Source organism: Miniopterus natalensis, chromosome 21 (genome assembly GCF_054644295.1).
Source record: "Miniopterus natalensis isolate mMinNat1 chromosome 21, mMinNat1.hap1, whole genome shotgun sequence".
In the NCBI taxonomy this organism is placed as follows: Eukaryota; Metazoa; Chordata; class Mammalia; order Chiroptera; family Miniopteridae; genus Miniopterus; species Miniopterus natalensis.
Genome location: NC_142101.1, coordinates 13,889,682 through 13,912,375, shown reverse-complemented (window position 1 = coordinate 13,912,375; position 22,694 = coordinate 13,889,682). Strand labels below are relative to the sequence as shown.

Genomic DNA, 22,694 nt, shown 5'->3' with positions numbered 1-22,694 from the left:
GCTCCAGAGGAAAGCCCGGGGCGGAGCAGCTAGGAAAGGGCCCGGGAACGGAGCGCCCGGAGGGGCTGCGACGACGCGCCAGCCCCCGCCCCCAGCGGCCGGCGCCGTTGCCTCGGTAGCTGTCATGGCCGCCGGGTCAGGTGACCCCGGCTCCGCGCAGGCCCAGTTGGCGTCGCTCTAGCTCGGGAGCGGGGTCTCCGCCTCCCTCTTCCTCGCCGGCCGCTCGGACTCTGCCTTTATCCCCTTCGGAGGCCTGCCGTCCAGACTCCGAGAAACCCGGTAAGTGTGTCAAGAGGACGGGCGCTTGCCAGTAACACCCCTGCCCTTGTCGCTTCCCCGGAGTCCCAAACAATGGGGTCGCCCCCCTTTTACAGTCTCCTAGACTTCCCGGATAGGGGTCCCCAGAGTCTCCTTTCAATACCTTGAAACCAAAGGAAAGGAGACAATCCACTTGGGCCCCGCGAGTCAACAGTGTTAACCGTCAGGTGCGCGGGATCGCCTTGCCCCGCGTCTCGGCTGGCATTGGGGGGCGCTTCTAGCGAAACCGGGGTTGGTTTAGCGATCGTGGGCCCTATCGGTTTTCCACAAAAATGTCTGCTGGGAAAGAGGGGCGCGCTGGGGTCGGCGCCTGCGCGGGGAGCCGCCGCCGCCTGCGACGCGCCGCGCCCGGGAGGAAGAGGCTGGAGGTAAACAGGAAGCGGGCGCTCCGGGCTCCGGGCTCCGGGCGCCGCTCGGGTGGGCTGGGTCCCTGGAGCGCGGGACCCCGGTGAGTCATCGGTTCCGCCCGTGGGAGCGGGATAGATGGCAACCTGGGTCCCGCTGTTCTGCTCGTGACTCTGAAGGTCCCCTTGCACCTGCGGGTGGGCGTGGCGTCCCTCTGTTCCCCCGCCCCCCCGAATTCCTGGAAAGTGGGGTGCTGGGCCTCAGAGAGGGCAGGAGAGCAGAGAATCCAGGACGAAGATAAAAGTCTTATTTGTAGAGAAATCTGCTGTCGCCAGATCGAGTGGGTTGTGTGCCATTAGCTCTGCAAGGCTCGATTTCCACCTGGGTTATGAAGGGGGCGTGCCTGGTTCATGTCTAGATGATTACTGATTTTTACAGGGCTTGTTAAATGTTTGAGTCATAAATGAATTCGCCCAGTTTCTCATTGAGAACACAATGCATCTTCTCTTCATTAAATATCTGGCGCTCTCTAGAACCGGTTTTGTAATGAATAATTAAATAGGTAAGGGAGGTGCTAAAAGTAGGTATCTTATACCCTGTGTAGCCCACGGGTTTTTGTCCATTAAGAAAAATTGATCCACAACATTACATGATGCCTTGAGATTAATCAAACCTTATCAGAATTTCTTGTCTGTCACTGGAATCTGCCGCATTTAAGTCTTCAGCTAGGCTTTCCTGTAAAATCTCAAGGACTTGTAGGCAAGTGACATACACCATTTTTTTTTTTTTTAACCTAAAAGGTGTGGAACTTAATTTTTTTTTTTAGGTGGCATTTACTTACTTAGATATTTTAATTTTTTGGTTTTTAAGGATAGAAGTTATTGATCAAGTATTGTCTTTTAATAATGAAGATACTGATTTTTATTAGCTATTGCGTAGAAAGTATATATATTTATAGAACACATGCTATATAACCAGTCATTTGATGCCAGAGGTATCATGTGGGAAATGTAGTTCATTTAAAACCTATTTGTCTTAAGTAAGCTTAGCAGTCGTAAGTAAGGGCACCATTGGAACCTGTTTTGACAATTCACCTGGTCCTGTGGCCTTCTCACTTACAGTTGTCCAACCAAAGTCTAGGACTTTGCTACTCAAAAGTGTAGTGTGGGGACCAGCAGCATCAGCATCTCAGGTCCTACCCTAGACTGTTGAATTAGAACCTGCATTTTAACAAGACCTTGCCACCCTCTACTGATATTTATTTATATTATTATTTATATTATTATTTATCTTTAATATATATTGATTTCAGGGAGAGAGAGAGAGAGAGAAACATCAAAGATGAGACAGGATCATTGCTCAGCTGCCTCCTGCATGCCCCCTATTGGGGGATTGAACCTGCAACCTGGACATGTGCCCTGACCCAGAATTGAACCGGGATCTCCTGGATCATAGGTCGATGCTCAGCTGCTGAGCCACGCCAGCTGGGCTTAGATGATTTTATGTACATTGAAGTTTAAGTGTTACTGCTTCAGTGTATTTAACATTGCAGTAATGTGGGCAGATGTCCAGGTGGTATTATTTAATAGGCCTGATCTAAACATAGACTACTATAGACAAAACAAGATTGACTTATAGCAATGAAGCATTTTGTTTATATATGTATGTTTTACATATATTTTATATAAAAATGTATATATTTTATTTTGAAAATAATTATTTTTATGCTATTTACATTGTTTAACTTTTATGCCTTTTTTTGTTTATAGGCAACATCTCGAGAAAATGACACATTGGTTTCATAGGAACCCATTAAAAGCCACAGCTCCCGTTTCTTTTAACTACTATGGCGTAGTCACTAGTCCTGCTGCTTCAAAAATTTGCAGGTAAGTTGTAGTCAATCTCAACAAGTATTGATTGAGCCACCTTTGGATACCAGGTACTTATTTAGGTCCCTTGGGCAGTCCAGAAGTGTGTAACACACTGTCCCTAACTTAGACTTTTACAGACTTATAAATGACATTAAGAGTTAATTGGAGCCAAAAAGTAGGAAAACTGGCTTATTAATCTAGACCAGAGGTTGAGGGTAAATAAATATTTTAGGCTTTGTGGGCTACATACAGTCATTGGTACATATTCTCTTTTGTTCATTTTTACAAAAATAAACTGTGGGCCATACAAAGACAAGTTATACATTGTAGTTTGCCAAGTCTGATCTTAGACTTTTACTGGTTGGTCCCAGATTAACTATTTTATCTGTAGTATTGGGCAAGTCTCTTAACCTCTTTGGGTCAAATTATCCATCAATAGAATGAGTAGCCTAAATTAGATATTTTTAAGGTACATTTTCCTCAAATTCTATCATTTAAGATGACTGAAACGTTATACAAGTTGGGCTGCAGATAATTGAGCGCCTACTTAGCCCTCCTAGTCCAGGAATTACTTTTCCCAGCTTCTAGTTAAATAGCTTAACAATGACAAATTCCCGAAGTAGCCCAGCCCATTTTTAGTTAGCTGTTCGTAAGTGTTCGTCTATATTTGTTGGAATAAGCCTCCTTGGAGCTAGTATCAATGAATAAATACTCCATCTGGACCACTCAAGATTCGTTGGCATGCGGCTTACTAACTTGACTGTCTTTGTTTCCTATGAGCGACCTGAGGTCATCCAGGGCACGGCTGCTTGAATTGTTTACGGATTTGAGCTGCAATCCAGAAATGATGAAGGGCGCTGCAGATTCATATTTTTCACTGTTACAAGGTTAGTTATTTATACCAACTTTGGAGTTTTTAAAAGATGACTGTGCAGAAGTTCACATTTAATTCTGAAACTTTTCAAATCCGAATATAGTCTTTTGGGCTATGTTCTTTGGCATGCCTGAGGTTCAGAAACGTGAGAACATAAGGGTGGTATGTGGTCTTTCTAATGTCTTATACATTAAATGTGTACATGTTTCAGATTATGTTACTTTAGGAAGAGGTGTGAGAGAGGGAGAGGAGTTAGGAGTTTCATTCAGGTACCTGCAAAAGTCATTATCTGGAAAACTTTCCAAATAGAATACTAGATACTGTTTCTAAAACTGAAACGGTTTGTACCTTTTTATAGGTTTCATAAATTCATTGGATGAATCGAGCCAAGAAAGTAAGTTACGCTATATTCAAAATTTCAAGTGGACCGATACATTACAAGGACAGGTTCCAAGGTGAGCAGCTGCTAACAGCACTAAATCAAAACCATTTTTTGTAACTGTGTAGCCAGTGGTTAACTCATAGCCCTGGTATTTGAAGACATAAAATATAGATCTGATTAAGCATTTTCTCTTATCAGGAAATTAATTTTTAAAATTTCACCTAAGTTCCTAATATAGTCTATTAAGTAAAAATATCATGTTTCTCCTGGACCAAATCTGTTTTTTGGAAAATCAGTACACATGTTAACTAGACTCGAACAGCCTTAACTTTTAATAACACACAGAGTGGTTTGGGAATTTGGAACCCAGAGCTGGCTTTCGGGCTTTGCCTCCATTCACGCAGAGCAGAATTTGGTTTTCCCCCTCCTTTTCTTTCTGCTACCTAGATGTGGTACATTAAAAGTGGAATGTTTGGGAGTGAGGCAGATTGAAATAAAGGGGGAAACGGGAGTTATTCATGAGACTATAAGTGAGCAAAACTATCTTATTTAAAAGTAAAGTTATAAATTAGAGATGCCTACTAGATGCAATTCATTCAAAAGATCTCAATGCTGAAAAGAATAAGCTACTAAACTACATTACATTTATTTCAGCAGGGTAGTTTGTTTGTAACTGTCGTATTTTTGTATCTTGTAACATATTAAACAGTAGTTCATGCTATTTTTGAATTACCATATGTTTTATAACAAACCTTTTTGTTTGTTCGTTTTTAATCTAAAAAACTTTCCATGTCTCCATTCCTTTTAAGGCGTAGACAACAAAGTAGAATCATGATTCTACTTTCTTCCCTTCGGGTAATTTTTCTTTATCTTAATATTGTGTATGTAAAATAAGGGTATTCTGTTTCCTTCCTCATTTGAGATAAATGAGATAATGTATAAGGAATTTTCAGGGTCTTAGCAGATGTCTAGTGATTAAAAATTAGTATTATCTTACTTGCTTAGTAAGCTTTTGCCATCTTTGTGTCATATTTAGTAATAGAATCTGAAGGAAACAAGATGTAAAATATACTTGATTTTAAGACCGTTTCTTTGTAGTTTGCTGATTGGCTTAGCTCAGCATCTTCAGTTTCTTTTCAGCCTGGCTTTTTGCCTCTGTTCCTCGATTTCTTTCTGTGAACCACCTACTCCAGTCAGGCTAGTTGGGTCTCTACTGTCAGAAAAACCTTCATACCTTCTTGTGCTTTAGCAGCTTTGTTCCCTCACCCGGGATGCCCTCTGCTTCCCTTCCAGCCATCTTTCAGGGCACAGTTCAGATTCTATAAACACCATTAAGCCTCCTTTAGTTATTCTAGCCTGAAACGATCTCTCATCTGAATTCCATTTGCTTAAAATGTGGTGTAAGAACCACTGGCTCCAGAATCGACTGGGTACTTGTTAAAAATGCAGATCTTGGGCTGCTGCCAGCCTTCCTGCCTCTCTGGGGTTAAGTCCCAGAAATCTGTGTTTTTAAAGCTACTCTGTGTACGGTAACCTCTGGCAACAACTACTAGTCTCATGCTTACTATTAGGAAGGACATACATTTTATTCATTGTTAATCACGTGCCTTATATCCCCATCTATGTTAAACACAAGGACCCTTTCTTCATTTTTCAGGTAAAACATAGTTCTCTATAATTTTGAGTTGGATGTACAGTAGGCCTCATGTATAAATGTCTTAATGGACAGAACTTAACAGTCATGTTTATGATTCTAGTGCCCAGCAGGATGCTGTTTTTGAATTAATTTCCATGGGATTTAATGTAGCTTTATGGTACACCAAGTACGCCTCAAGACTGGCCGGAAAAGAAAAGTAAGTTAAAAGGGAATGGTTTATATGCATATGTGTTATTTTTCCAGTATGTGGAGCTTTGTTATTAAAAAGTCTAGGCTATTGATAAAAAGTACCACTCTGATAGTGAAAGGTTGCCTCATAATGTTAGTGTATTATCAGAATTATGGAGCTCAGTGTCAAAAGGAAAACAAATTAATAATCTTGTCATGGGGAAGGTCTTTCTAAATAAACCCTAACCCAAGAAAAGGAAAAGGTTGAATATTTGACTATGTAAATGTACCATAAACAGAATTTTAAAAATGACAGATGGGTCAAAAAAGTGTAATGCATATTAGAAATTATTTTTACAAATCAACCAGGGAAAGACCAGTCAATCAAGTGATCAAATGAAAAGATCACAGAATTGTGAAGTAAAATGAGATACAGTTCTTACAATAGTGAAAGTAGATATTGACAATATGAAACCCACTGGCAGTTCCGGTGCCTCTGAGCGTGGGAATAACGTGTGGCATTGAGAAGGATGGTTCTGCAAGAGGACGTGGCTCAGGGCGGAGAACACAATACAGCACACAGACGATGTGTTGAAGAATCGGACACCTGGAACATAATTTTGTTAACCAGTGTCACACCAAGAAGTGTAATAAAAAATAAAAGAGAAGTTGAATTGTGTGGGCTGATGTAAAATTACCGCTAAGGTAATTTAAGTGATTGACATGAGCAGAATAGTGAGACTGGGTATTTACGTGCTTTCAGAGTGTGTGTGCAGTGAGAGCACAGTGTTCGGTGCCAGTTTATTACAGAACATTATCTAGAAGGAAAAGCCTTTAGACAGGGTCTCTGTTGTCACGTGTAGTTTCTTCTCTGGGTATTTCCCACGTGCGTGTGTTAAATGTCAAATTAGAGTTTCTGATGGGAAGAGAACTGGTGGTGAGTCACACACACGAAGGACTCACTCGGTTTTGTAATAAACTGCTAGTTGTTGGTTTTAATGCCAGCAACGGATTGACCCCTGAGTAACGTGGCTGCCATCTTCCAGTGTAACAGAAGAAGAAGCGAAAGAGGTCCATCGAAGCCTGAAGGTTGCAGCCGGGATTTTTAAACATTTAAAGGTAAAGTAATCAAATCTCTTTCTCGCTTTCCTTCTGGAATAATTTTCATTTACCTGGGGGGTGGGGGCGAGGAGAGCATTATTCATTTATGTAAAAAGTGCTACTGTGTGTGCTGGTGTCCTTATGCTGAGTGCCTTGTCGACAAGTGCAGCCAGCTATGGAATAGTACTGTTGCCGTTTTAGACAATCCCCAGTGAATTTTACAGTGAGAAAATTCACGTTATAAGTCACTGCTTATTTTTCTGTCTCTTCTGAAAAGGCAGAAACCAAAGCACCATGACGCTGGTTCTTAGCACTTCTCCAATGTCTGCAGCAGCGGCCAGGAGCAGTCGTGGTTCTGCACTGAGCTGCCGAGTGTTTTCTCTGTATCTCAGTGAGGACACTGGAGGGCGATCAATACACACTAATTATACTAAGTTGCTTGAAGATAGGATGGGAGTTAGGGGAAAGATTAATATATGTCCAATCAGAATTACTCCCACTTCCTTCTAACTAAGTCACTATGTCCTGGAGACCAGTGTTGGGTTTTCTTGTGATAAAATAAGATGATTTTACAGTGGTTAAAAAGCTGTGGTCCTGAGGTAGCTATAGAATTGTAGTTGCCGTTATATCTAGTTACTAATGTGAATGAACACGATGGCTGCCCTGCCAAAGGGAACTTGGTTACTGTTCAGTTGAACACTTTCTAAGGTGGAAACATGACTCGCTGTTGGCTAATCTATCATGACCCACATTTTGCTCTTGAATTTCTTATTATTACAAAAGCTTATAAAAGCTTTACAAGTTTTAGGAGCTTTTATTCTCTGTAAGCTTAGTATTGCTCTTTCCCCCCACATTTTTGTGTTAGTGCCCTAAGTTTCTGATAAATCCCTAAAAGGAATGTCTCGGCTTCCATTGGCTTCATCTTTCACAACTGGGTTAAAATAAATTTGGCTTTTTATTTTCTTCTTTCTCTTTCAGGAAAGTCACATCCCAAGGCTTATCACACCTGCAGAGAAGGGGAGAGATTTGGAAGCACGGCTCATAGAAGCTTATATTATCCAGTGTCAGGCTGAAGCTCAAGAAGGTATCCTAAGATTTTCTTTTTGAAGAAAGTCTGTATTGGCATTTAAAAATTTTTTTTATTTTATTGATTGATTGTAGAGAGAGAGAGAAACATTGACTCGTTCCACTTACTTATATATTCATTGTTTGCCTGTATGTGCCCTGACCGGGGAACGAACCTTCAGCCTTAGCACATGGGGATGGTGCTCCAACCAACTGAGCTACCCGGCCAGGGCCAAAGAAACACCTTTTTTTAAAAATCAGAATTAGCTGGAATGGAGTTTCAGGTTTTGAATAATTTTCCCTTTAGCATTTGCCTTCATTTTTAGTTAGCAGGAAAAGGCTTCGCCATTTCATGGCTCTCTTTAAGAGGATTAGATTTCATGCTGTTTTTCACAGCATAAAATTAAATCTGTAACTCATCTCGTCCCGCTTGACCTTGCTCAGCCCTTTCCTCCCTCCACTACTTGGCTTGCTTTAAAATCTTCCCCTTTTAATGCAGGAAATAAATGAAGGCTTAGGTGAAAACAATAAAGCTTGTAGGCTTTTGTTTTGCTTTATTTCAGATTCCAGTGTGCTAAAAGTATTTGTTTCCTCTTACATTGTGCTATTTTACACTAGTGATTTTCTGTGATTAGCTGGTAATTGGCTAGTGATTTATATAAAGAAATTATATCAGAACCAACAAGCTCAGTTTGTGTTTGAATTTTCTATAGCTTTTCATGTTAAAACTTTTAACTATTAAAACCCCAAATAGACTCTCTGCTGTCTTTTGCTATTGTAATTGAACTTAGATTCATTTTATTGTGTTTTCGCCTCAGTAACAATTGCTCGAGCAATCGAGCTAAAGCATGCTCCTGGACTGATAGCTGCACTGGCCTATGAAACAGCCAATTTCTATCAGAAAGCAGGTATGTTTATAATTCCATTGTTATGTTTTTAGTCTTTAGATTTTCAGATTAACCTCTGGGCTAAATAGGGAACAGGCAAGTCAAAAAGATTCTCAGATTTTTCACTATTTGCAAAACTGGAATAGTATCTGCATTATTTTTATGAATTTTGTTTAAAAGAAAATAAAAGAATTAGAGTTGTTCACAGTTAATATTGCTATATAGCTTCTAATGGAAACGACGATACTATTTTTTTTTAACCAGGTATGTCTAATAATTATACAGCTGTTTTGCTTTTGAAAATTTGTTGGTCTTTATAACAACCTTATAGTTACTACTATCCTTAGACAAGAAACTGAAATCCAGAGATTAGCATAACTGATCGATAGTTTAACTGCTAGCGGGTGGGAAGTTAGGACTAGAGCTCTGGTCTTCAGGTTAGCCTGTTTTTCTTTTCATTCACTTAGGAAACACATACATGTTTCTGTTTATGGGATGGCTACTATTTCAGTTGCTGAGTATACAAAGGTCAGTGGAACAGGTTCACCGTCTAGGGAAGGAGACAAATACATTATTATGGCACAAAATAAGATGTTGCAGCAGTGAAATAAACACCTAAAGGATCTGGGCATGCTAGAGCAAGCTTCTGACAGGAACGGGGTTTCAGCCTTATTTTGAAATATAAACAGAAGTTCTAAGTTTGTTAGGAAGCTTTAGTGTATAAGAAGAGAACATTCTGTAGTATGTAGAGATAAGAAGGAACTTAGCTCTTTATGGGACCTTTGGACAGGTGCTCTTGGCTAAAACACGGGTGAGTGACAGGAAAGGTTAGGGAAGTAATGCATGTGTGAGATCGTGAATTGGTTTGCAAGCCCATCTAAGAAGTTCGGCCGTTACTCAGTAGATGCTTGGGACCCATTAAAAGATACCAAGTAAATCTGACTTGATTGGATTTGAGTTTTAAAAAGGTCCCTATGGTTGCAAGATGAGAAATGGGCGTGGTAGGTGAAGGAATGGCCGGCTGACTCTACTTAGCACTTAGGAAGAAGTGGTTTAGTGTAAGGAGAAAGTGATGAAAGCTTTGACAAAGACAGCAAAGTGGGAAATGGAGAGGAAGAAACAGACTTGAGAGATGCATGGCAGGACGTGTGTGTGTGTGTTGCATGTGAGATTCGGTGATGGGGCAGTGAAGGGGAGTTAGTGGCCTTCGCAACTTGGGTTACCAGACTGCTCTTTGCATTGTTATATAAATTCTTTTAAAAAATAGGTAATATAATAGTATACTAACCATCAAATACCCAGTCTTATTATGTAGTTAAAACCTAGTTATTAGAAAAATAAATCACTTTAAATAAATCGAGGTATTTAAAAAATGTGTAAATACCTGAGTTTGAGACTTGAATGGCATTCTGCTTTTAGCATCTGAACATGTGAACTGAAAGTCTTCTAGTGAATCAGGGTGAAATGATATTTTGCTTTTTAAAATGTAACCTTAGATCATACTTTATCCAGTTTGGAGCCTGCGTACTCTGCTAAATGGAGAAAATACCTTCTTTTGAAAATGTGCTTCTACACGGCTTATGTAAGTATTTATAACCCAAAAACAGTGTAAATTACGGTCTTTCCAGCCTGAGTGGCAGGTGTGTCATCTCTCCAGACCCTTAATTAGCGTTTTACAAGTAGTGGACAGTTCTCAGTGGATGCTCACCGGCCGTCCGCACAGCCACCACTGTGAACCAAAGTGGGTAGGAAGAGATGACAGAGGACTTGGAACCTGACCCTAGCGATGGAGTTACGTTCCACTTAAACCCAGTTTAGCTGGCACCTTCTGAGCCTGAGAGTCCTCCCATTTCGTCCTGCAGAGAGTGTTACTAATTCTGATCTTAAATCGTGCCATGCACTGTGTCACCTGTGTTGGTGAAGAACCATTAATAAGCCCTTTTTTAGAAGTGCCTTTTTTGCCTCTGCACCCACCGAGCACTGCCCTGGCCGTTGTGGCTTGGTGGGTTGGAGCATCATCCGTATGTGGAAATGTTGCGGGTTCTGTCCCTGATCTGGGCACATACGGGAGGCAGCAGATCAGTGTTTCTCTCTCTTCCTCTCTGAAATTAACCTCAGTCCCCTCCCCCTCCGCACAGTGGTTTCCCTCCTTTACCCACAATGCCCTAGTTTTAGAAACAGGTCTCAGCAGATGTTTTTTGCTCTCGGCCCATGGTTAAAAAGACTACTTTGGTTCAAAGGTTTGACATAATTTCCACTTTTGATACTAACAGAGATGGGGGGGGGAGCTTATTCAATTAAATAAGTGTAAGGGTTTGCATTGGTACTTCAAACAGTGGACAAAGGCAATGACTTATCTGATGCACAGTTAAAACAAAGGTAGTAGAAAGCATCTTTGTGGAGAGAATGAATAAAAATGTGTGTCTTTTGTCAGGCTTACTGTTACCACGGTCAGACTTTGTTGGCCAGTGATAAGTGTGGTGAAGCAATCAGGTCTCTCCAAGAAGCAGAAAAATGTAAGTATTCCTGCCAGAACATTAACTCCCTCCTTAAAAACAAATGTTTTATCATAAAGGGGAGAGGCAGTTGAAAGAGATTTTGGCTGAGGTCATGAAAGGAGATGGGAATTAGGGAAAAGAAAAAATGCCTTAGAAACCTAGACTCTAAATCTAGAGAGGACCCCCCCTCCCCTCGCACTGTGGCTGGTGTTGCTGTCACACTAGGGGAAGAGCAGGAAAATTCCCTGCCACCTCGGATTCACAGGCTTGTTAGTATAAACGATCAATAACGAGTTACAGCCAAATGACTTTCTGTCCCTTTCGCACGCAGTGTACGCAAAGGCAGAAGCTCTATGCAAAGAATATGGGGAGACCCAGGGACCTGGACCAACTGTCAAGCCGTCAGGACACCTGTTCTTCAGGAAGCTTGGAAACCTCGTGAAGAACACCCTGGAAAAATGTCAGAGAGAGAACGGGTTCATGTGAGTACAGCTTAGCAGTACCTTGGTAATCTCAGTAATAGCGTACAGTTGACTCTTGAAACACACTGGTGCGAACTGCTTGGTTCCACTTACACGCAGGTTTCTTTTGGCAAATACCTGTAACTTCGATCCACGGTTGGGGGTGCACGGGTGAGAGGGTGGGCTGTGTTCATTGATCTGTTTCCAAAGATTTCATGTCAGATTGCCATTAAGGTGAGCATTCATCTTCTCTTTAAATTGGTAGTAAAGTTCACTTGGGTTGGACTTCATGCTTTTTCTGGCTCTGATGATACATAAAAGCAGATTTTAAAATTTAAACATTAATTGTTAACATATAGCTCCCTTATACTGTCCAGATTTTCTGTTTCCCTGCCATTCTTTCTCCATATGTTCTACTTATATATGTGTGTGTATATATATGTGTGCATATACACACACACGCACACATATATTTTCTCAACTCCCTTTGCATACTCATCTCACTCTGGTTTCAGCCGCCTGTAAAGCAGGGAAATTAATTTTCTGTCAGTTTTGTTATTAATCAGCATTGATCAAATTGTAGATCACCACTTGTGTCGGTTGGTAGATAGTTTTTTTGAAGATTTTTAAAGTTCCCATTTAAAAATAATGAGATCATCGGAACTAGGAGAAGACTGTGCTGAATGTGGAAAAACCAGAGAGAGAAGTGCAAAGAGGATAAGCCCACAGCCCTGATTGTGGTGCCTCCCACGCGGGATTAGTGGGGCTCTTCAGGTACTGAGAGCTCTCTTTTCGACCCTCAGTCTCGTTTCACCATTTCTTTCACATAGGTTCTGTAAATATCCAATAGCAAATATATTATGAAAACAACAGCTTTTCAACAGCGGGCTGCCACATTAGCCCCAGTGTGTCCCTGCTTTGATCTCTGCCATTCTTCTCCTGATAGTCTGCATCTGGTCCTGCTGAGTGCTCCCACTCCATAGAACATACCTAGTTTAACTTCCGCACTGGCTGTGGAAAGCATCCCCGAACCCCAGACCTGGGTTAACTGCCCCTCTCTTGTGTTCTCATGGTTCCTCTACATCTTCATCGCTTTGGTCACACTGCGCTGTAGTTGGCAAGTTTTCTGGACTGTCATCTGCTCCTCTGTAAGCTACATGAAGCAGGTTGCACAGGGTCTTGAACATAATAGGTGCTCAAATAGCTAATGAATGAATTAATGAATTGTTCTTTAAATGGCTTTTTGCAGCTACTTTCAAAAAATTCCAACAGAAGCTCCACAACTAGAACTCAAAGCAAATTATGGCCTCGTGGAGCCTGTACCTTTCGAATTTCCTCCCACAAGTGCGCACTGGACCCCAGACACGCTGGCTGCCTTTGACCTCACCAAAAGACCCAAGGAGGACAGCGTACGAGATGGCGTTTTCATTCCTTCACAAACGTTTAGAAAGAATTCAGAGTTACAGCATTTTGATACTGTTCTCTGTATAAGTAGATATATATGTTTGTCCAAATGTTAAATTAGCTTACTGCGGTGCTTGGCGAGATGTGCTGTAGAACTCTCAGAGATCAGACCTCTAGGCCTTCACTGTCTCCTGATTTTCTCCCTAATTGACTGACCTATGTTCAACACAGTGTCTTGCCTCTTTTCCAGTTTGTCAGAGCCTCCTGTGAGAAGAGTGTGAGAGCAGGTGTAAGGAAGGTGGCTCATCCATGTCTCTGTTGCTATAGCGATGCTCTCTGTTTTTTAATTTAGCCTAGTGCTGGGTAACGAAAACTTTGACCTAATTTCAACATTCCGTGGAGTCATCCGCGGTAAAATAAGACTGCTTGTGTTCATTTCTAAGTCCTTGCTGTATTCAATGAAAGGGTAGGTTAAGTGGAAGTATTGAGGTTTGACTTTCAAAAGAGCGAGGGCTCTGAAAAAAAGGGAGTGGGAATTAATCCACCCTTGAAACTGGGTGGTTTTTACATAATTCCCTACCCATGCTAAAACCATGATTCCTTAAAATAGCCATCTTTGTATCCTGGTCAGCCTCCAGAATAATGCCCTACGAGGCAGCCTGTTACTCTCATGAGAGATTTCCAAGCTTAAAGGCTCCTTGTGCATGTACATCCTTGGTCTCTCCTTCCTCAGCCATAGTGAGAGGAGCACGGGCCTGATTTCTGCCTCCCCCTAGGTTTCCATCCTCACCAGTGTCGCTTTCCCATAATGTCTTAAATCGAATTGATGTGTAGCTTTCAGAACAGCTTTGTTCAGCTCAGTATTGTAGAATTTAATGCAGCATCTTTAAGTCATCTTTTAATAGTCTTCTTTTAAGAATGAAAAAAGTCTAATGTTTGTTTTCTGAATCTTGGCCTAAGCTCTTACATCATTATATTCTTTCTCCCCAGACCAAACCCAAACCAGAAGACGTGAAGCCTGTGAAGGAACCAGACCTTAAACCTCAGAAGGACACTGGGTGCTCCATCTCCTAAAACACCGACACAGTGTGCGCTCGGAGCTGCTCTGCTGGTGGATGAGAAGACCCTGGGCCTTCCGCCCACATTCTTGAAACAATTTCTCTGAAGCCTGTAGAATAACTTGTACATTCAGAGGGAATCTGCCTCATTTAGCTGCTGTAGATTTTTAATATACTGGACAGGTTCCATGCTTTGTTCCACACTCCTTTTTAACCAGGACAACATGGGAAAGACTTCATTCTGCCTCTTAAGAGTGTTTCTGAGGTTTAGTTTTTAGTTTTGTTTTTTCCCCGAGCTCTGGGTAGTAATGTTACAGCGAGTAATGTTTCTGTGCGAGGGGAGACAGAATGAGAAGGTTTTTGAAGATGTCAGCTGTTGCATGATGTCACGAATACCTTGAAGCCTGAAGGAGATGGGTTGTCCTGAATTATACTGTAACTCCACTTCTTTGTTAGGGAAGTTAGAGTAAAATGCTTTGTTATCCGATTTCCGTGTACCTTGTTTTTATATGGTTTTCTAATACACATGTTCTGTCAGAACCATATTGCTTTAGGCCAAAGACCAGAGCAGAAACTCAGTAGAGCAGACAGACACAGTATGATCTTAAAAATAGCTTGTAATATTTGAAACAGCTAGTTTCCTGTAGGCACAGGCTTGGGATGTAGGGGATGCATATACGTTAACTAGAGTCACACCTGTAGGTTTATCTTCTGATGATTATCTGGGGGTGTTCAGCTAACTTTCCTGTTATAAACGGACTGGTTCACTTAATAAAATAATAAGAGCAGTGCATCTTGAGAGCTTACTACAAGCCGGGCTCTGCACTGAGCACTTACACAGATAAACCCTTGAATCCATGCAGCAGCTCTGAAAAATATGCTTAGACTGTTGAAATAGGAGTAAACATTTCATTATGAAGAATAAATAGATTACGCCTGTCTGGATCAACATCATGTTCAAATAAATGATTACTTAAAGCATCATTTACACTCTTGAAAAAAGCTGCATAGAATCAGTGTTTTGTAAAAATATGTGGAAATGCTACCGAAAATAATATATGGAAATGCTCTTTGCTATAAAAGATTGACTGTTTGAAGCAGTTTCCAGAATAAATGGAGTAATAACTGAACAGACATTTAATTTTATTTTGCTGTCTATAGGAAAAATAATTAACTTTCGCTGCATTTTGATTACAAAATCACTCGTCTATTTGCTGAATGCCATTAACTGGCAAAATTTTAACAGTACTGACGACAGCTTATTGCTCGCAGCCTGTAGGATCTGTTTATCGTGGGTACTAGGGCTTATTAACCGAGTGGCTAAATTCTCACATTGACATAGTTGCGGGTCAGACAACCACATATGGAATGAAAACATAATATGCTTGGTGCTTCTGTAAAATGCAGTGAATACTGGCATTTTAGTCCCTAATTGGCAACTTCTACATAAGCAGATAAATATTCTGTTGACTCAGCAAAGGTGATGCTTGTGACTAAAATATCCCATTTCTCATGTTCTTTGAAGTAGTGTTGGAAATTTGGGGGAGTTGAGATGTAAAGAAGTTGCATGAAAGCCTAGAGAGAGGTAACTGCTTGCATTAACTATTGTGTACATTTCATACTTCAATGAAAACATGGTGACAGCTAACATTCTACTAAAAGCATTTGTATAACGAATTATCTTTTTATTTATGAAAATAAAAGTAATTTTACAGCTTCATTGGGATTTTTATTTGCTTTTCTATAAGTATTTTTACATTTATTAAGCCAGTAACAGAGGTAATACAACGTGAAATCATAATTTTTCTCAGCAACATTGAAAGGTGACCGGTCCGTGTGTTTCAGTTGTTTTATGCTACGTGAGTTCATTAACTGTTCAACACACCCTGACCTATTTGGTTTCTGTTTATTGGTTTTTATCATCTCCTAATCTCAAAATAGGATTTCGATTGGCCTGTGCATACCTTATTCTAGTATTTACCCACTGTGATCGGTGCTGTGGGCTGTGGTGAACTCCCAGAGAGCTTATCACTGTATAGCACTCGGGAGAAAACTTTGTACTTTGGAAACGAGGTGGCATTCTCAGTGTTACATAAACAAACTCAGAAATAAAACCATATTCGGAGATTTCCTTACTCTCCAGACTAACCATGCTTTAAGAAAATACTCCTTATCTTTTAATATGTGCCTAAAAGTAAACTGCAGTGGCAATGTTAGTGGATACTGCACGGTGGGGCTTCAGGTGGCCCATCTTCAGATGTCCCATCGCTGCTCTCCCTGGAGGCCAGAGGCTTAGACCCCCGGGGGGGAGCGAGAGGGTGGCAGCTGGGAGGACCCACCGGCAGAGGCCCAGGTGAACTCTTAGGTCAGCTCTTCGCTGCATTTTAACCTGGTGCATTTGAACCATTTTTTGATTCATGGAAACTGAAAGAACTCTCTGAAATCGCAGGTACAACCTTCCTGAAGTTAAATGTCAGGATCTAGAACTAGTGTGTTACTTTGTGGGTACAGATCACAATGCCGTGTTTCAGTGAAGGAGTTAATTAAAATGAAATGATTAGTGTGTAAGAGGAATGAAGTATATTCAAAGGTGGCCGTTTTAACATCAGGAAATAAAACGACAAGCCTGTTCTCTCCTTATTTTTCTAATCGATTATATAGTACCTTCCCCCACCCGTTAAAGTGAACTCAATGTATGATTCATTTATTAAACAAATACCGAGTTCCAGCAATGTGCCAGGCATTGTGCGGGGGGGGGGGGGGAGATAGGAGCTAGGAGCACACGGGGAAAAGCCCTTCCCCTCCGGAGGGAAGAGGCAGAAGGGCCCTGAGAATTCAGCAGAGACTTAGACCTGGTAGGACTGACATTGTCTGTTAGACACCCAAGAAGAGGTGCTGAGCAGAGGGTGGAATCTGTGCATCTGAGATGCAGCGGGAAAGTCTGCCCTGGAGATAAAAATGTCCCACACGAATGTGTATGTAGATGGTATTTAAAGCTATAAATAAGGCCATCGAGGCAGTAGATAAAAAAAGAGATCCGACCACTGAGCCCTGAGCCCAGAAAGGTCAGGGAGATGCTACAGTCTGCTAACTGCATCACACCCTTAGGAACAATCCTGGACAAACTACATTTGAGGCTTTTAAGAAACGAGAATAGAGGTGCTCATAAGAAATGAAGCACGTTGTAGGTCCTTTGAAAGATTGCTTCAAAACATCCATATCTAGGCACTTGGTGTGAAGCTGACAACGCTCCCCAGGTTTTAGTCAACAAAAATAGGTAGATTCCACACTATTCAGTACGGAGCCCCCTCTGTGTCACAGGCACAGCGATTACGAAGGCGACTTTTGCATAGCACATCCTAAAATGTCCACTAGGTGACAGAAAACACCCACTAAACGGACTGCAGGAGCATCAGTCTCTCCCTCTCGCATCCTACCCTTTGCTTAAGAGCCCATCTGAATTAAAAGATATACATGTGTCAGTGCACAACTGGTATTTTCTCCTGAGATCCCACAGCTACCATTAGCCTGTAAGATAACAGGGTGAGCCAGGCGTCTGGGGTACAGGGTACTTCACTGGTTTGGAAATATGTGTATTGGGGGATGGTCTCGAGAGGAGTAAACCCATGAGACTGCTAGGCCCTTTTCATCAACTTTTGATATTTAAGATTTTTATCTTGGGGAAAGGGGGGGAGGAAGGCTCAGAAAGCAGAAAGCAAAAAAACCTCTTGAAAAAAAATAATAAAGCACCAACTCACAAGTCTATTTCAGTTTAGAAGTTAAGTCTAAAGTGGTCCCCAAACTCGCCTGCACACGGAATCCCCTGGGCGGCTTCAAAAGCAACCAGCGCCCGGGGCCCCACCCTTAGGGACGGTGATCGAAGTGGCCTTGGACATTTTTAAAAAGGCCTCAGATCATTCTAATCTGAAGACAAGCCTGAGGGCCACTGGGCTTACTTCAAGCAGGATGTGCAAATAGAACCGACTCTCCCACAAGTCAAACACCGGCCACCCTGGAAGCCACCCCCGGGAGAGCCGGCCCACGTCAGCAGGCTCCATCCAGGGCCCTGCACGGCCGCAGCCGAGCTTTATAGAAACTATCACTCAGCGAGCACCTTCTAGCCCCAGATTTTGCACTACTTTCAAGACAACCATAGCTAATTAAAGCGATGACTGGAAAGGCAAAGGGATTCTGCAGGTGAGTTGCTTTTTGAATGCATTTTTCTTTTCTTTGGGTTCCTTTCCTTCCCGTGGCAATATAATATTTATAAATATGTTATATTTATAACAACATTATCTCATGATAATATTTACTTCTGCAATAGTATTATTCTTAGAATATTGTTGTGCTTCAAACCCTCCCTCCCTCCCTTCCCTTCCTTCCTACGAGCAGTTGTGGGTTTTACAATTAACACGGGGTAAGAGAGCCCTGTTGAAAATTTTTGTTTGAAGATCCAAAGTTCACACTTCCATTACTAAGCGAATCTTTTCCATTTTGGTACAGAAATGACCGGTCTTCTCTTGGATTTGAAGAATTGAGGAGATCACTGCTCTGATTACGTCTGAACTCTGTCACCTCTCAGCTACAGAAACACTGCCCTGTGCGACTTGCCCTGTTTTTTTAATGCACTGGCTGTTCTGTTTCCTCATGGAGAAAGGCAGTTTCCAGCAGGCAGAACTGGAGAAGAGCAGACCTCCCAAGAGGCCTGCTCCCAAAAGAATGATCCATTTTGTTGATGGAGACGTCATGGAGGAATACAGCACCGAGGAAGAGGAGGGGGAAGGACATAGGACGAGTCCAACCCTCGACCCCGTAAGCTCAGAATGTCAGTAGCAGTGAGCGTGGGGCTGAGTGAATGAGGGATGACGCCGGACAGGGTTTGTAGAAAATATAGTTTTAAGCCAACTCCTTGGTTCTACATCTAGATACATGTATAGTCAACTCATAATTATTTATTTATTTTTTTAAAATGTCTTTATTGATTTCAGAGAGAGGAAGGGAGAGGGAGAGAGGAACATCAATGATGAGAGTCATGGATCAGCTGCCTCTTGCACACCCCTGACTGGGGATCGAACCCGCAACCCGGGCCTGAGCCCTGACCGGGAATCGAAACTGGATCTCCTGGATCCTAGGTCGACGCTCAACCGCTGAGCCATGCCCGGCTGGGCCAAATCATAGTTTTTATCATCTTAGTTTTCTCATCTGTTAGAAAATGCAACATATTATAAAGCATTTTGAAGCCTCTCCATGAAAGACTCTAGTCATTATACTGGTTATTACTCTCACTCGATTTTTCTCTTTTTTTTTTCCAGTCTAAACTCTCATGGGGGCCCTACCTGTGGTTTTGGGCAGGGCGAATAGCAAGTTTGTCATTTTCTGGTAAGTATGTACTGCGAAGGTTATTTTTTTCTGTTTTTTCTCTCTCTTTTTTGTGATTGCTTTTTAAAAAATTTTGTTTCATTTTTTTCTATATAGACTTATAGATCCTCAGAGTTAGATGGACTTCCAGTGGTTTAATTCACTTCACGGCATTCTGATGGTCTGGTCTCTTCTAGATCCATGCTTGATCATTGCTCAAGGCGTGGGACCTCATGGAACCTCACATCTTCAGGCAGACTTTTCCATCTTTTCCAGCTCTTGTTAGTCAATTCTGTCTCATATTTTGTCTTCTTTTAACGTTTCTCCCATTGGTTCTACTTGTCTTTCTTAAGGCCATACAAAAGCAGTCTAGATTCCTCTTTCAGGGGACAGAATTTCAAGTATTTGAAGCCAATAGCCAGTCTTCCCTCAGTTAACTTCACCTGAATAAACTCCCAAGTTTTAAAAAATGATTGTTATGTGACAGAGTCCACGTTCCCTGGTCAGTCATAATCACTCTATTATAAACAACATTAATGACCCCTCCCAGAGCATCATGAGTTGCCTAAGAGTTTTATTGTGCTTGATTTTTCACCGGTTTTCCTTAAAACACAATTGACAACATCTAATTACTCATTTCCTTCTAACGTGCAGATGTTCGTGCAGCCCACAGGGAGGAAAGCAACCTTAAAAACCTGAGAAATTATAAAATACAGCTCTTAGAAACTGACTGATCATTCATTCATTAAGTAAACATTTATTGACCACCGATATGCGCTTGGTTCCGTGCTGGGCCCTGGGGCACAGAGACAAATGACAGTTGGCTTTCAAGGGACTCGATATTGAATGGATAATATAGGCCAGTAAACATACCGTTAATTTTAATTGGTTGTCACAATTGCTGGCGTAGGAAGAGCAGAGGGACGATTGACTTGGATGCTTCATGCTTAACCTTAACTCTAACTCCAATGATCACAGTGCTGGGCCCGCTTGCTACCTTGCTACCCCGCTTGCCGGCAGACAAGGAGGGCCTAAAACTGCTGCTAAGAAGGAGTGTCTTGATGCGTGGAAGAATTCCCGACACGGGTCTTGCTAACACCGGGTGGAACTTTTAGTGTGACATACACATGGGGACGGGCTCCATCTATTCTGATTGCCCAGGACCCATGCTGTACCTGGATGAAGTACTTTGAAAACCTCTACTGATATAGTCACCTGGAAAGAATAGTTGGGGTGTATTCCCACGTGGAGAGAAAAGATTTAACAGGTTCCCTTTGAGTCCTAGAATTTTTTGAAAGGCCGGAGCGATTGAAATCTTCTGTCAGCCCCGAAGTGAAGTGTAGCGATAGACCACTGGCAGGCACGTTGAAAGCTTGGCACCCCAACGGCCTCCCAGCTGTCGTTATTAATTCATTTTACCCAAGTGCCTGTTCTTTCTTTCAGCCTGTGACTTCCTCGGTGGGAGAGTTGCTGTCTTCCTTGGTCTTAATCAACCCAAATATCAGTATATGTTAAATGAATATTACAGAATGCAAAATAAGGTATGTGACATCCTGGTGGGGACACCAAGAGCCCTGAGATGGGAAGGCTGGTCGCTCAGGTACTGAAGTCTCACGTCATAACGCTGATGACAGGTGGCGGTAACTTAGCTCTCGTTTGTATCAGTTAGCAGGGGGTAACACTGGTTTCCTTACATGCTGTTTGGCTTAAAGTTGCAGAACCTATCAACAACCTTAAGCGAAAACTTCCTGCACTAGAATTTTCCTGAGCTCCCATGGTCAGACCGACTTATTTGTCTATTGCCCCTCACTCCCAAGACACTTCTTTGTATTTGCCTGGCTCCTGTGAAGTGAGAATGTCACAAGACGGTAGATGAGTGTGAAGCCTGAGATTGCTTAAAGGAGGCACTTCCTATGAGGATGTCTCTATAACGGTGTGTGTGTGTTTCTGCGGTATTTGGCTTATAGTTAAAGTTTTTCTCCTTTCTCTCCATACTAGGAAAGTGACAAGGCCAGCCAAGGGCACGGATCAAAGGCCCAGCCATCCACAGTTCCTAATGAGATGTGTCACCTGAAAGCTGGAGGCCCTGAGTATGGAACCAGACACCAGGACAGCACAGAGGGCAGCCCTCCGGGGACAACCCCATCCGGGGAGGGTCTGACTGCAGATTCCAGCTCCTCACGGGAATGAGGGCTATAGTTTCCCTGGATCTCTGTTCCTTGGCCATTGATTGCCATGGTAACAGCATCAGAGGTAGCCCTTCTAAGCCAGATCTGCTAATAACTCTGTTACAGTTTATCAAAGTCTTTAAGAATTGGGTGCATTGCCCCCAAAACAATTAAAAATAAATAAATAAACAATCTAAGCTCTAGTAAAAGTATTTGGGGAAAATGGATGATTTTCTTATTTATTTGACAACAAATCTTTAAAATCTGGAAAGATTAAATACAGGTTGTGCTGGTCAAAGGTAGCTATGAGGTAACAGTAATAAGACTTGAGTTCAAGTCTCAAGTCCACCATTTACTAATTGTGTGATTTTAAGTATCCAGATTCCTGAGCCCCAGCCTCTTTCTTTGTAAAATAGGGGTGGCATTTATTTGTTCCTCGGGGTTATTGTTAAACAAAATGGGATAGTAAATGTGAAAACACTTTGAAAATTGTGAATACTAGTCAATAATTAATGGTTAATACAGACTGTTAGATTGAGGGTCCCTGAAGCACCAGTCTTCTGGAATTCATGCCTTGATATAGTCCCACCGGCATTGGCTCTGGGCTTGGCCGCATGACTTGCTTTGGCCAGTGAATTAGTGGCAAATGGAAGCAAGTGGAGGCTTGATAAGTGCTTGCATGTGGAGCCTGTCCTCTTAGAAAGCTCCATGTTTTAAAGAAGTTTGGGCTGGACTTCTGAATGGGGAGAGGCCACATGGAGAGTCCTGGGGCTCCTCCAAAAACCCAGGCTCCCTGCTGTCTCTTATTGGAGGACTCATCAGCCCGTGACTGGCCCTGCCCTGACTAGGCCGTTCAAACCTCGAGCTCTGCCTTCAGGGAGAATATTGCCCATTGGGTAGGTCAGGGCTTGGAGTTGTTCAGATGCCTTGGGTCCTCCAAGAGCCATGCCAGTGATCCTGCCATTCAGGACCCTTGAGCTGCTACAGGACCCTGGCAACTCTGAACCCCTCAGTCTGTAATACACAGTATGCACCCCTTCAGCAGGCCTTGGGCAACCGGATGCCCCAGGCCTGTGATG

At 42.1% G+C, this 22,694-nt stretch overlaps 2 protein-coding genes across 2 annotated transcripts; both read left to right on the top strand.

Moving 5' to 3' along the window:
• Positions 1–105: 105 nt before the first annotated feature.
• Positions 106–15,821, top strand: BROX (BRO1 domain and CAAX motif containing). The gene is made up of 13 exons (XM_016221185.2): positions 106–279; positions 2,433–2,549; positions 3,315–3,421; positions 3,767–3,863; positions 5,548–5,643; positions 6,662–6,734; positions 7,695–7,800; positions 8,600–8,689; positions 10,165–10,250; positions 11,103–11,184; positions 11,498–11,648; positions 12,877–13,036; positions 14,022–15,821. Exons 2-13 carry the CDS (start codon positions 2,449–2,451, stop codon positions 14,103–14,105), a joined length of 1,233 nt encoding a protein of 410 aa, XP_016076671.2. The 5' UTR covers positions 106–279; positions 2,433–2,448; the 3' UTR covers positions 14,106–15,821.
• A 2,915-nt stretch (positions 15,822–18,736) lies between these two features.
• FAM177B (family with sequence similarity 177 member B) lies at positions 18,737–21,637 on the top strand. The gene is made up of 4 exons (XM_016221146.2): positions 18,737–18,901; positions 19,402–19,468; positions 20,891–20,988; positions 21,446–21,637. The coding sequence occupies exons 1-4, from the start codon at positions 18,737–18,739 to the stop codon at positions 21,635–21,637; spliced, it is 522 nt and encodes a 173-aa protein (XP_016076632.2).
• The last annotated feature ends 1,057 nt before the right edge of the window (positions 21,638–22,694 follow it).